The following is a 14,508-nucleotide window of genomic DNA, read 5'->3' as shown; positions in this document are numbered from 1 at the left end:
TATCATAACCTTTCAACCAATAGTCTAGTCTGTCTCTTTAATTTAGATGACAATACTTTTCTTCATTAGCAGATTTGTACGACCTGTACCTGTAGTTTCTCATGCCTTTCGAGTTTGTGAAGAGTCAATTGAGTTTGGTAGTGTTTGCGACTTCCACGAGTTACACTGCTTTTTGTTGACTGCTCATCCACACTTTTAGCATGCATGTGTGTAAGGGCATCGTTTCATAGTACAGGAACCCCTACTGTTGAAACTATAGCATGGGTATTTTGGAGTTGCGGAGCTTCGAAAGAACTGGGATGCTTGAGGTTAGGTTGAAGTAAACCTTTTTTTCCGAACAAAACTAGAACTTAGACCTGCTTTGGATTAACCAAAGCTAATAGCCAAAGTTTTGCTATAGATTTCTGATTTTAACTTATACCAGGAGAAAGACACCGGGTTAATCGCTCTCCTTTCCCTGAAGTGTTTATCATAAGATGTTTCTGCGTCCTCTACCTCTCTCCTCAGTTTTTGTACAATATCCCCATATTCTTTTAAAGCTGGGTCTTTCTGTTGGGACTTTTCTGTATAAATTCCAACAAAGACAAAGAAGCCCTGGACACATTGGGTAATTGCGCTAATTTCATTAGTTTGCTTTATAGGTTTGATTTCACATTCTCCTAAATTGTCCGTGATTTCAAAACTGTTATTCTTTTTTTTCAACCCTACATGTAACAAACTGCTAACATCTACAAATGCATTTGCTCCGATGTTGTTTTTTTTATCTTAGACCACAACGCAAGACCTAAGGGCCTATTGATACTGGGATTCTTAACTTCCACATTAGGTGATAACTCCTTAACTCCTCATACGCTGTTTGTTGATTATGTCCTGAGGTTCTTGACTGGTTAACATTTGATGATAAACTGTAATAACATTGGAATATTTTACATTGTCAATAGTGTTCATATGTACACCATTACGAAAGTTATCCACTTCTGAATTTTTCAACCCTTTCAACTTCCAGTACACACTGTTCGGTCTATTTTTCACTTCTTGTTTCAACAGCTAATTTACCAAGATTATTGATTTATTATATAAAAAAACCTCGACAATATCTAGTGGAAAATATCGGTAACAGCTGATATGCATTTATATTGTTTAAATGATACCAGCTAAAAAACAAGTCGCATATCGCCATTTTTTTAGACACATCCTCCCTCACCAAGGCTTCGTTTATCTGCATGTGGTCTATATCATTTCCCGCAATATGTATAATTGATAAGCTTTTGAGGTCGCATCATTTGAATCTAAGCTTCTACCACTCTAATGTCCCCACTTCGGCCTATTCTCTCACCACTAATCCCAAGCACCGATATCTCCATATTTTGTAAAATAAATATATTATTTGGGTGTTGTTGTGTTTGAATCCTCGCAAAATAGAATAATCGTCGGACGTGCGAATCGACAACTATTAGTACAGACATCTTGATGGGGGAAGAACACAAAACCAATTGCAATCATTGAACGTTATATAATCACAGGTTCTGAGATAAGATACTGGCACCACGTGCACCGTAACCAAACTTTTATTCCCTTCTTTGAACAACTTACGGCTGCTCTAAATCCTTTGAAATCCAATAATCCCTGCACGACAAACCCCCTATAGCTGTAGAGAGTGTGCCGACTGAGTACTGGATACGTCGTAAGCCGCGTTGCTTTTAGAACTGCTTGCAAATAACTTGCAGCTTACACAAACAATGGAGCGCTGACACTGATTCTACCCAATATGAGACTGAAACTGTTCCAAAAAACAAGAACCAACAAAAATATTAGAGTTATATCGCTTGTCCCACTTTAACTACACAAGAAATGTGCATAAAATTATTAATGAACATAAATAGCATCTATGAGAAATATTGGCATATAAAATTAACAATGATCGTGTCTTTTAGTAATAATTATGGGATGTAGTTCATGAAGCCCATATCATCAAAAATGTAACTTATCACTTTGGTGCATAGAGGTTTCAATATAATATCCAGCATATTGCTTAACCGTTGTGTCCTACCATTACTTATTCGGTTAGTTACTGACTCACTACGGAAATATATTGGGTTGATCAATCTCATAGATAGCGAGGCGAAGCGTTTTGTTTTCCCGGGGACTATCAAGCGACATGTTTATTCACAAATAGCGATGATCTACGCAAAGCCACGTGCAAGATGTCTAACATCTCGTCCAATTTAAGCCATTTAAACTCTTCAAAATTTTCAATCTCACCTTTTAAAAACTGTTTAAAAATCTTTACTTCACCCAAGTTTACTTACAATGTTTTTTTTTGCTATTCAATTTTAGAGCTATTTTAACAAGACCTTGGACTTTCGGTAGGATGTAACTATCTTTTCCTTGCGTCAAAACAAGTTGTAAATGACGCTGGTTTCAAGTGAAATATGCACCGATGTCGTACTCTTAGCTCAAAAGCCAGACAAATCATGTTTATTTCAAAGAACAAATATAGAGATATATGAGGCACTCACGTGCTATGCTTAAACCAATGAAAGTATGACATTTCAGTCCAAGGGAAAACAAATGTATATGCGGGTCGCGCTATAGCAGGCCTACATTTGAGATCAATTGGTCTCGAAGATATAGAGTCACATTAGTTGACTTTTTTTTTAATGTGTTTACATTTATAGATTTTAGGCAAACCATAAAAGCTGCTCAACTTAACTTCATATTTGGTCGATATTCGACTTCATGAACTGTTATTAATATTGACTTGGTACTTCCTGATATTTTTTTTATTTCAAGCATGGTTTGCCGATCTTCATTCTGGTCCAGTTTTCTCTAGAAATGATTATCCTGAGATAGTGACATTTATCTGTAGTGGTATCTGATCATTTAAGCTATAGCCTCTCCTTAATCGGCAGTTTTTAATCATAATTGATTTAACATTTTTAAGTGTTGCTTTGCTTCATACATGTATTGGTTGTGTGAAATATTTGACATCTGTCCCGTTGGAGTTTGCTAAATTGTGAAGACATGATATATAATCCTTTAATCATTTATTTCTATTCAACGGTGGTTTGAATCCCTGTGTGTTTTTAACCAGAGATTTGTCATTTTTTTTACATTTGAAAAATACCTTTGAAACGTATTTTCGGCAGAATCATTTCGTGTCCGTAACAACATCAACCTTATCAGACTTTGATGTTGATGTACATTTTAAACCATGCAAACGATATGATCCGTACAGCTTATTGTTTTTTCCCGCTAAGTGTGTGATCAGCGTTGTCCCGAAAAGAATTCCATAGATTTTGATGCGAATCTTGTGTAGAGTTTCCCCAATGAGAACTTTGTATATTTAGATCCAATTCACTAGAAAGATTTAGTCAATCTTTGCCTTACAGACAGTTATATATATATATATATATATATATATATATATATATATATATATATATATATATATATATATATATATATATATATATATATATAAGAATAATCTATGCAAAAGGAAAAAAATGAGTAAAATATCAATAGGTCTACTGTTCAAAGATATACATACATTTGGTCTATTTTGGTTAATATATCGTATGTCAGCTTTGTGCAAAGTAATTTGTTTTCGTTCCCTTTATTAAAAAAAGGCAATTGGTAGACCAGATATAGATACATTATTTGGAAGAGACTTACATACCTTGGGGACACGCTTAAAGCAGTACCTCTTACTTAAAAGCCAGGTTTTGGCATCGCAAAATTCCTTAACTTTAACTTTCTCCATGAATTTAAAGTATTTGATAATTTCCCTACACTGTTTGTTCATTAAGTTGAGCTAAATATTATTTATCTAACTATTAATATAAATGATGCTGAAGACAGGGATTAAATCAAAGTACTGAAGAACTGGTGGGAGTTGATTTTGTCGATGTTTATTTATTTTAAAATCAATGATATGTTATTTTGCATGACAAGTACATGTAGTTTCTAATTTGATTTGAATTACACACATTTTTATAAATGAATTTTTAATACTCCATATGAATCATGTTAAATAATATTTAAAGATAGAATTAATTCAATCAAACTATGTATCAGTAATAGAAATATTTCTCGAAAATTGCACGGATCCAAGCAATATTGAATTCTAGTCTCGTTCAACCACACGCTCGGCTGACACCGTAAATCTCCGACAAGGATTTACGGAGATAGCCGAGCGTCGAGTTGATCTCTGGCGTAGGAATACATACGACTACAAAAAATATTTAAATTGTTCGTATCATTTAAAATCTGACTATTTTCAAGGTATTTGTAAATAAAGTTTCCTTGAAAAACAATGCTTTAGCATACATTACATCGAATTTATCAATTATTTTCAAGAACTACGTCTTGTCAGCAACAACGATTTGTGATGAGGTCCAAACACTGTTTCACTTTTGGTTTGTCTGAGTAACTGCATAGGAGAGTTGATTAAAATCAACTCCCAAAAACAATGAATTGAAAATCCTTTTTACTACATACATTTTAGGACATTTTGGTGTTTCTGCAATTCGTTCTTTACAAAACTAATGTAGAGTAAGCGGTATAATCTTAAATATACAGGCTCCCGAAGGAATGTTTATACGTATGACGGTTGAAGAGCTTCGTCTCCCTGTCAACGGTTGGAACAGATGTTATCATTGGTTGGAGATACAATACAATCTTCCTGGGCAATCAGGGATTAAGTAAGGAATATTCAGATTGTTTCCATATCTTTTGGAAGATCTATTTTAAATGCAGATAAATTGTGTTAATTTTTAAACGATATCTGTTCGTTTATAGAATGGTGAAATATACCTTTTAGGCGTTTCGTTAGACGCGTAATTATTAGCAACAAAATATTCATATACAGAAGATACATAATATATAATCTATAAAGAATTTTTATGAAAAAAAAAATATAAAGAAACTTATTCAAACCAAAAAAAAAAAAACTTTTTACCGGAACATAATGTTAATGTTATCATTGTTTACTCTCTTTATATTAAAATGTTCGATAAACGAGGGGGCAGATACATGTAATGACATTTTCTTATTTTTTTTATTTCTTATGTATGATAACATGTTTGAGCATTAAATTATTTTGTTATAAACATACTTTTCTGATGCATGTAATTTTGTGTTAGATCTCAGGCACGTAGCATGGTTCTTGAAAGTGGGGAGCCAGACTCATCCAGAAAATCTTGACATGCCAAAAAAAGGGAATTTTGACTTCTCCAAAATCTTCAAAATCCTAATCCGTGTGAGGCGGAGGGGGGGGGGGGGGGCGTAGTATATCTGTAACCTGTAACTTCAATTTCACTCCTAACTTTCGTTTTCTCATACCAATATTTTACATACTCCCGGAAAGAGGGGGCCAACTCCATGTTCATTCAATTTTTTAGATGTAAATTTTTAAAAATTAGTTGTTACAAGAAAGAGTGGGGGGGGGGGGAGCCCCTAATGCTACGTGCCTGGATCTGTATTTATTAATACATGTTTATCTTGTGTTCGTACATTTTTTTTTTGGGGGGGGGGGAGACTTGTGAAAACAAATACGCCGGAAAAATCTTTTTCTTATTAATTCAGACGGTGTGGGGACATCAACGGTGACCAGTGGACTGGCTCCAAGGACAGTCCAAACTTCATGACCCTCACGTTTGACAGCAAATTCGTTCAGAACAGGCCCGCGAGGAAAGGTTTCCGACTGAGGTTCAACGCAATTGAACGTAATGGTTATCCACTGCTTGTGTTTCTTTAAGAAGAATTTTTCTGATAAGTTATCTTAATATACATTTTGTCATATTGTATCAGCTCTTTTAGCATTTTCTTAATTATCCCCTGCATGGTGATGACGACCCCCCCCCCCCCCTTCTCTCTTTTTTATGATTGTTTCTTCTTTGCAAATATGTTGCTAACCGCTCTGTATTCTATTATGTTTTATATTAGGTTTAATTCATAAAATTAATAGTTAAAATGGGTGTATAAAATGATTAAAAGTATGACGATTTAACAAAATGATAGCTGCAGCTCTGTAGCTCGAGGTTTGAAAGAAAAATCGAATGGACGACCTGGGAACTACAGTTTCTTACGTGTTAAAAAGTTGCAATCTACGGCGCACACAAAATTGCTCTAGACTTATTTCCACACATATTCTGTGGGAGAAAAACCCATTAAACTTTTTATGAAATTTACTACTGATCTCCTCACTATCCATGCCTTAAAAGTTCTCTTTAACACTATCATTAGTCCGTGAAGTGAAGAGATGCAATGTTTTTACATGTAAACATGGCGGTTCTCGATTTCACCATGAATTAATCATTCTTCGTTTTCCAAGGTCGGTTAGCGTATTTAAAATAAAATTTGCGACATAATGAAATATATAAAAAAAAAACAAAAAAAAAAAAAAAAACTAACGGAACTTGTCATACCTTTGCATATTGTTGTTTCTCAGTAAATTATCGTCAGGAGTTTTATTGATGAATACTTAATATCTTAAAATGACTGACCTTTGAAATTAATTTTCCCAATGCAAAGCAACAAAATTCAAGGAATGTCTGACGTCTAGTCGCGGTGGGGAGTATAAAGGAACAGCCAACGTGACACGTGGGGGAATAGCATGTCAGCCGTGGGCCGATCAGTCGCCTCACTCCCACACCGGATACAAGGCCCTGGTCAACGACTCCAACTACTGCAGAAATCCTAATCCAGACAGCAAGTACTACCACCCCTGGTGCTTCACAATGGACCCAAAGAAGCAATGGGACTTCTGTGATATTCCTTCTTGTGGTAATTTGCTCATACCATTTGGGTTAGTACACAACAGTGTATCCAACACTATTTTATTTTAATTTGTTCATATTTTCTTCTTTGAGGTGGAAAAAATCATCATTTTAATGAAAGAAACCCGACCTAACAGATTGTGTTCATTTCGCCCCAAACCTACAAGTACAATATTCATTTAGCGTCGTGTAAAATGAAACAGCCAATTTGCGATTCCAAAAATAACTTCTTCTGATATAACTAACGCTGCAATTTATAAAAGAGACCTTTTTATATACAATGTTCTATCGGTTAACTGATTATAAATTGTTGTAACACAGCGTAGAAATAGTGTTTGTTGATTAACTTGTAAGACAAACATAAACATTAACAATTCAAATAAATTGTAAGAACATTGTTGCCAAAAGCTTATTTATTTAATGGATTTTAAATGATAAAAAATTGATCATAATTATGAAAATTTATTAAGGTTTAAACATATTTGTCACAGTTAAAATTGGCCCTTTAAATATTTATATATAACCTTCATATTTCGAATTTCAAAAGAAAACGGTATTTATAAAAATTAGTAATTTTTCATGGAATTAATTCCAAATTAATTAGTTTCAAACAATATACATTGGTTTTGGACAGTTTACTCTTTACAAACGTGAATATTAAATTCATTGTTTATAATTTATTATTTTACTATTATTTGTACAAATAAAATGACTACAAATTGTAAAAAAAAAAATCAAACGTTAAGTCAGGCGAATTAATACGATTGCTTTTTCTGTCGTAGGCAACATTCTTTATAAGATATAAAAAAAAATCAGCCAATCAGAAAGCATTTTACAACCAGATTTAAATATGTACCATAAAAAAATGTTTCATGTTATTACCAGAGTTTGAGGAATGCACGATATCTAAATTAATTGCCAAGTCGACAAGGCCACCCAGGCAAAACCACCTTGGATTTCTTTCTAAATATATATATTTTTTCGCCACCACGGCCGATTTTAAATTATACCATTAGCCACCACGGCTGTAATTAAAAGGCCATCACGACCAGAACCACCTTGGTTCTAAAATATGAGTAAACAATTTATTTACCTTCCTTGTCTGTATACATGTCTGCTTGCATTCGCCCCTCTTTTTGAATGATAACTAGTACTGCGCTTATCACGTGATTACGCTGAGGGTATATATTTTTCTTCGTAACAGAATATGAGGAATGCACAAGATCTAAACTGGGATACGAGTATAACGGCCGAGTTAACAAGACGTCATCCGGAAAAACCTGTCAGAGATGGGATACCCAGACCCCACACAAACACATATATGGACGTATGGCGGCCCACGAAAACTACTGCCGGAACCCACTGGGACTAAAACAGAGACCATTTTGCTTTACCACCGATAAATCAACGCCATGGGAATACTGTAGCATACCTGCGTGCAGTAGGTTTATTGACTCCGCGCAACTCCACTTACACTTTTACAGCCAAATGAAAAATAGACAATCTGTTCCAATAAAAAAATTAATATATTTTATTAGTAAAAAGAAGACATAGTTTCCGTAATGTATTTCCCGAAAGAAAAGCGTTTATATTATTAGCACTTGTGAACACGTTATGGTATACTTTTTGGACATACTTAAAATGAAAAGAAATCGAATTCTTTTAAAGATTTAATTTCGTGAAAATAAAATCAAAATCAGTTGTTGGTTATCTTTGAAAGTAAAAGGGTTAAAATACCACTTTCCATTAAAATCAGATTCAAAAGCTCGGGAATGTGCACTATTATCTCAAGGTTTTGATTACTTTGGAACCCTCAATAAAACTGCTTCCGGTAGAACCTGTCAGAGGTGGGACACGAAATCTCCGCACTCTCACAACGGTAAGTTCATACATATGATTAAAAGTTTACATATTACATGTCTTGTATATTTATTCCCGACATTAGTCTTTAGGAAACATACATATAAACGAAATAATGCAAATGATTACAGATTCATTTATAATCTTCATAAATTTAAAAATCGTGTTAATAGCGATAAGTCCTGGTTCTAAAAGAAAGGATGTAAAAGGTTAAAAAAAAAATGAACCGAAACCTTTTAAAGTATTAAAAACAATGGACATGAGTACTTTTGTTCATTCAATTGGTGTTCATGTTTATATACTGTGGAATCATTTAATTTCGTGGGGGCCAATTTTCGTGGATTGTTGGTTTTTTGCTTGTTCGTGGGGATTTAATTTCGTGGATGAGTCAGATTTCAGTTTCATAAGGTAAACCAAACCTTTTATAATTAGTTTTCGTTGAGGATGTAAATTCGTGTGCGAGGGCTAACCACGAATAACACGAAAATTGAGCCACCACGAATTCTAATGATTCCACAGTAATGATAATAATTTTTTTTTCGTTTTTCTTTTCACAGAAGAACTTTCTTCAGCACAGGAGAACTTCTGTAGGAATATAAATGGTGATGATCGTCCATGGTGCCTTACAACTGACCCCAACTATCGCATGGACTACTGTCATGTGCCAAGTTGTGGTAACATTAATTGTTAATCATTAGACAAATTATTAAAACGGGTTAATCGATAATTACAACCGTTGCCGAACTATAACTATGCACCATCCTACCTCCAGGTGCTGAGACTCATTTGTAATCCCTCTTAGTATGTCAATAATGAACACGTATTTGTTGAAAGGAAACTAGTACATACGAACTGCATTACTATGTTTCACGTTAAAATAACAAAAAAAAACCCCAGGAAAACATAGAATAAATCAGCTATTTGTAATTATCAAATACAGAGTTGTTTCTTTATTCACAACTTTTTGAACTATTGAATATATTTGGTTAAATTTGTAGATTCAATACCTTGTTATTCAAATCCCTGTTTAAATGGGGGAACTTGCAAGAACACTGAAAAGTCATTTACCTGTACCTGTCCATCGGCTTTCACTGGTGACAGGTGTGAAAAGGAAGGTAAACTATACTTCCATGTGCACTGTACACATGATCAATTAACTAAGTTATGTCTTATATGTTGTCTATATAATTGAAGTTTGGCCAAATTAATATAATAAATGTCCTTTCAAATATCGATATTTCATTTTTTCAATAATTACCTTATTTATATAACAATGTAAATACAGTGAACTGTAAGCGGTCCACTGTTGGTTGGGAGTACGCGTCCACTACTGCTGTAACTGTCAGCCATCGAACCTGTCAGCGCTGGAACGAATCCAGTCCTCACGGTCATAGTTATACCGCTTTATTGGGTGACCAGGAAAACTATTGCAGGAACCCGGACCGGGAACCAAACGGTCCATGGTGCTACACCACAGATCCGAAACAGAGATGGGAATACTGTGATATTCCAAAGTGTGGTAAGATAGAAAGATGCAAAACATTTTTTTTTATTGAATTAAACTAGTTGTGGGTTACTGTTTGAATAGACAAATTCATTATTTGCATTTTTTTTCTGTGGGATCAACCCAACAGTCAAACGGAAGAACAAACTTACAGACATTATCTCGGTGCTACCAATATGTTTTGCAATTTTAAGTTTTTTCTTCATTTTATAAGTACTTAAAATACACCACGGGGACGGATTATTTTTTATCAAATGACAAAGTTTCCAAACTCAAAACTACAAAACCAATGTAAGAACTGAAGTTTTCCCTCCAAAGATGGCAACTAAGGGACATAACTTATGCAAAGGGTAGATTAGTCAATTGCCTACACGAAAGTTGACAATGTTTCATCGTTCAAACGAAAAATTTAACTTACTTTAAATATATTTTGACCAAGAACATTCAGCTGATATATAAGAAAATACAATTCTATATATTAATATACTATTACTGAAGCACGTTCATTTGGTGTATGTATTACAACTATATGCTATTGATGCTTTGATTAAAAGTTACTTCAGGAGGGTAACATATGAAATTGACACCTCTGAGAAAACCATTGTCCACCGACGCGAAGCGAAGTTTGACAATGTTTTGGAGGGTGTCAATTTCAACTATAATCCTCCCAAACAGGCACTATTTATTTTATTATACTGGATGGCTTAATGTCAAAGAATGCATATCTGACTTCTTTATGAATGGCTTAAATTCTACGGCGAACCGCACGTGCATTTAACAATTCGTTGTGATACCTGTTGCTAAGTGTGTTGGTAACGCTGAGGGCAGTAGAACGGATTATAAACTGCGTCTAACACAATCAGATTTCAATATTTAACATGAAAGTATAATGACTTGTAAATGTGGAACGAATTAGTTAATATGTGTTTGACTGAAACCTATTGTGACTGATCCAAAACAAAAAGGAAAAAGGTATCATTGTAAAAAGAATCTCATATGAATATCATGGAATAGAGCATTAAAGTTTTCTAAAATGATAGTATACAAATATTGACTGGGGTTGAGGGCAACATTGATTATATTAGCCCCCGAGGGACAAAATATTGCCCGACGCGAAGCGGAGGGCAATATTTTCGTCCCAAGGGGGCTAATATAATCAATGTTGCCCGAAAACACAGTCAAAATTTGTTTTGTTATATGAAAAAACAAACCAAAATTAAAGAAAGTAATTGAAAACAGATCGCCGTAATTTTCTCAGCTGAACAAAGAATTCACTAATTCAATTTTGTGCAAATTAAGTTCATTTCCAAATATCCTCAGCATCAAAAGGGTCACTGGTGATATTCCGCCGACCGTAAGAATTAAAATACAGATGTTCTACCTGATTTAATTCACAGTAATTCGCAAATCCTTATATCCGTTATGATAGCAAACCGTCGCATTGCACTGTCGTTGTTTAATTGCCTTGACTGACTGTCTATTATGACGTCACCTTGTTTTGGAGTCGCGAAGAGTTATTTACGTCATCGTTTACGAATCAACAAATCAGAGGCGATTATTTGAAATACAGGGAATGTTCTCTAGATATTATTCCTAGCCGGTCAATATCAAAAAAAATATACACCGGTCAATATTTTTCGGACGAGCTAATATTACAGTTATTGACTATTTGTCTATGTAGAGTTTTATTACATACATGTACTTAGTAATAAATACAGGTTTTTGGCATATGTGATACAGATGACATCACAAAATCCGTATCGGCCTCCGGGGCTGATATAGGTTATCAGCCCTCCAGGGCTGATACGGATCCGTATCACATCCCTTTCGGAACTCCTCTGGCTTTTTTCGCTTTGGCATTTTTGCATGTTTACAGACGAAAAATAAAATATTTTCAGTTACAGTCGACATTTTTAAGTGCAGTTGAAAACTTCAAATGCTAGCAAATGTTTTAAAGTCGTCAACTTTTAAAATCTGATGAAATTGTGTTCTGTAGCTTCATGTTAAAACAAGAAGAACTCTTATTTTTATTAAATACATGTACACGTGCAGACTTTTTTCAAATAATATGAATAATCAATTCAAAAAAAAATTGATGGGTTTTTTTTAATTTATTACTAAGTATGTAATAAATATAATAATATATACCCTTTTCCATATCACAGCTTGTATCAGCCCTCGACCAATATCATCCCTCGGGCCTTCGGCCCTCGGGCTGATATTGGAGTCTCGGGCTGATACAAGCTGTGATATGGAAACGGGTATGTATTATTCTCTCTATATAGTGAGAATATACCACTGAATATTACAATATCATTTATGAGTAATATTATTGTTTGGTTTTTATTCTATATTATTAAGGAACACCACCGATTGAATGTTTAACGACCGCTGGAGGAGCAGACTATTTTGGCCATGTTAACACAACCGTCAGTGGTCGCACCTGTATGCGATGGGACTCACAATCTCCACATAGTCATGACTACGGGTATGCAAAGGATCAAGAAAACTACTGCCGAAATCCCTATGGAAAAGCAGCTAAAGGGCCGTGGTGTTACACCACAGATCCCGAGAAGATATGGGAATATTGTAATATTCCATGTTTGGTAAGTGTTCAAATGCATAAAGACGTTCAAAACATAAGTAAACCTTATCTGGATAATACATGTAAAACATAGTCTTTCCTTAAATTTACAAAAAAAATTTTTTTCTAGATGTACAGTATGAATTAAAGTGCATCATTATCTGAGCCTTTATCGACAACATATGTACCCACGACCCAGACAGAAGGAACGATGGAAGTTGATCATATTCCACAATGTCTGATATAACTGTTGAGATAAAAATTGTAAATCTTCGAATAAAGTACGTATATTAGCAGGTGGTGTTTTTGTGACTTCGTATTTCATTAGAAATGGTGTAATATTTTAACAAATACGAGTTTCAACATCAACATCGGAAAATTAAGTTATTTAATCATCTGTATGACTTTACGAAATCACAGGTGCTGTTGGACAGGACCAACCAACCCTTTCTATCCACTCAGCCCAAATGTATAGATATTGCTTACTTAAAAGACAATTGTTTTAAGTTTTTATGAATACAAAGACAAAACTAAAGTTATTCGAAAGCAATGCTTCATTATAAACATTTTTAACAATTGTCTTTTCCCCCAAGCAGGAGAACATGCAAATAGTTTTATTCACAATTCTTAAACATTTTGTTATTTTTTTTAATGAAATGCCTATGCCTTAATAAAATATAATTTTGCACTTGTCTTTTAAAGCTGCTTGGCCCGACTGTTCGGCTATTGTAGTATATTTAGTATTCTATGATTTATCATACAAACGTGTCGTAGAAAATTAATACCAACTTAAACTCACAGAATCTTGACTATGTCAATTCTAGAGTGCCATTTTTGTGTTTCGTATCTAGAAATAGTTCAAATCGAAACAAGATTCCAACAATTTGGCTTGTTTAATAATCTAAAGTTTTTAAATCTTGTTAATAAAATCTAGTTTTCTAACATATTGCGTAATTAGAAACAAATATATCCATCTGTTTCGATTACATTGATGTTTAATAAATCTGTATGCATGCATTCAAAACCTCTGAGAAAATGAAATAAATCAAGGGGATAATACAGCACCCTGTCAACGAACTGAGACAAGGAAATTAACAGTCCTGAAGGCGGTAAAGTCAAAGCTTGCGAATACCGTCACATCTAATGTATAACATAATACCAAACAAACTATATTAGAAAAAAGTTAAATCAATGGTAAACGGAAAACAATAGTTTACATGTATGTGCTGTTAGCAAAACTTTGGTGACGAGAAACGATTTTATATAATAAAACAATGGGTTTTTTTTCTATATTGAATTAAATTGGCATCAATTATGTACAAGAAACGCAAGCTCCTAAAGAACTGCCATAAACCATTTGCTTTTTGCCTTGAAACAAAAAATGTTTTAAATAAATAGTTGTGAGTTTTTCCATTGTATGAACAAATCTACTTGCAAAAACACAGTGAACATGACTGTGGACATCAGTACATAAATAAACAGTTGCATATCTTAAACTTGGTTGTAAAAAAATTAAATATTTTTTTACAGAAGCTATGAACATCAAACACAAAAACAACAGCGTGCAAATCCTATAAACAGGGCGGAAGTGGAGCTCCAAAAAGGCGAATTTCTCTGTGCTTTATATATATATATATATATATATATATATATATATATATATATATATATATATATATATTTATCTCATACGTGTGGTGTATATTACCCGTGTGATAAACCTTTGCTATATCACACGGGTGATGCTATATCAAATACTTCCGGTCGGAACTACTTTT

General features: G+C 33.9%; 1 protein-coding gene across 3 annotated transcripts in view; it reads left to right on the top strand.

Moving 5' to 3' along the window:
- Window positions 1-13,039, top strand: part of LOC105324128 (uncharacterized) — a 31,254-nt gene extending 18,215 nt beyond the window's left edge. For 2 of the 3 annotated variants that reach the window (XM_066068443.1, XM_066068444.1), the window contains exons 13-22: window positions 4,585-4,706; window positions 5,590-5,735; window positions 6,538-6,789; window positions 7,987-8,223; window positions 8,539-8,661; window positions 9,200-9,316; window positions 9,641-9,757; window positions 9,928-10,161; window positions 12,508-12,752; window positions 12,861-13,039. In XM_066068443.1, coding sequence (XP_065924515.1) covers window positions 4,585-4,706; window positions 5,590-5,735; window positions 6,538-6,789; window positions 7,987-8,223; window positions 8,539-8,661; window positions 9,200-9,316; window positions 9,641-9,757; window positions 9,928-10,161; window positions 12,508-12,752; window positions 12,861-12,878 — 1,611 coding nt within the window. In that variant the 3' untranslated portion in view covers window positions 12,879-13,039. The remainder of the gene's footprint in view (window positions 1-4,584; window positions 4,707-5,589; window positions 5,736-6,537; window positions 6,790-7,986; window positions 8,224-8,538; window positions 8,662-9,199; window positions 9,317-9,640; window positions 9,758-9,927; window positions 10,162-12,507; window positions 12,753-12,860) is intronic. The other variant, XM_034472498.2, reaches the window with a different exon arrangement.
- The last annotated feature ends 1,469 nt before the right edge of the window (window positions 13,040-14,508 follow it).

This window comes from Magallana gigas, chromosome 8 (genome assembly GCF_963853765.1).
Source record: "Magallana gigas chromosome 8, xbMagGiga1.1, whole genome shotgun sequence".
In the NCBI taxonomy this organism is placed as follows: Eukaryota; Metazoa; Mollusca; class Bivalvia; order Ostreida; family Ostreidae; genus Magallana; species Magallana gigas.
This window is presented reverse-complemented; position numbering and strand designations above follow the sequence as displayed.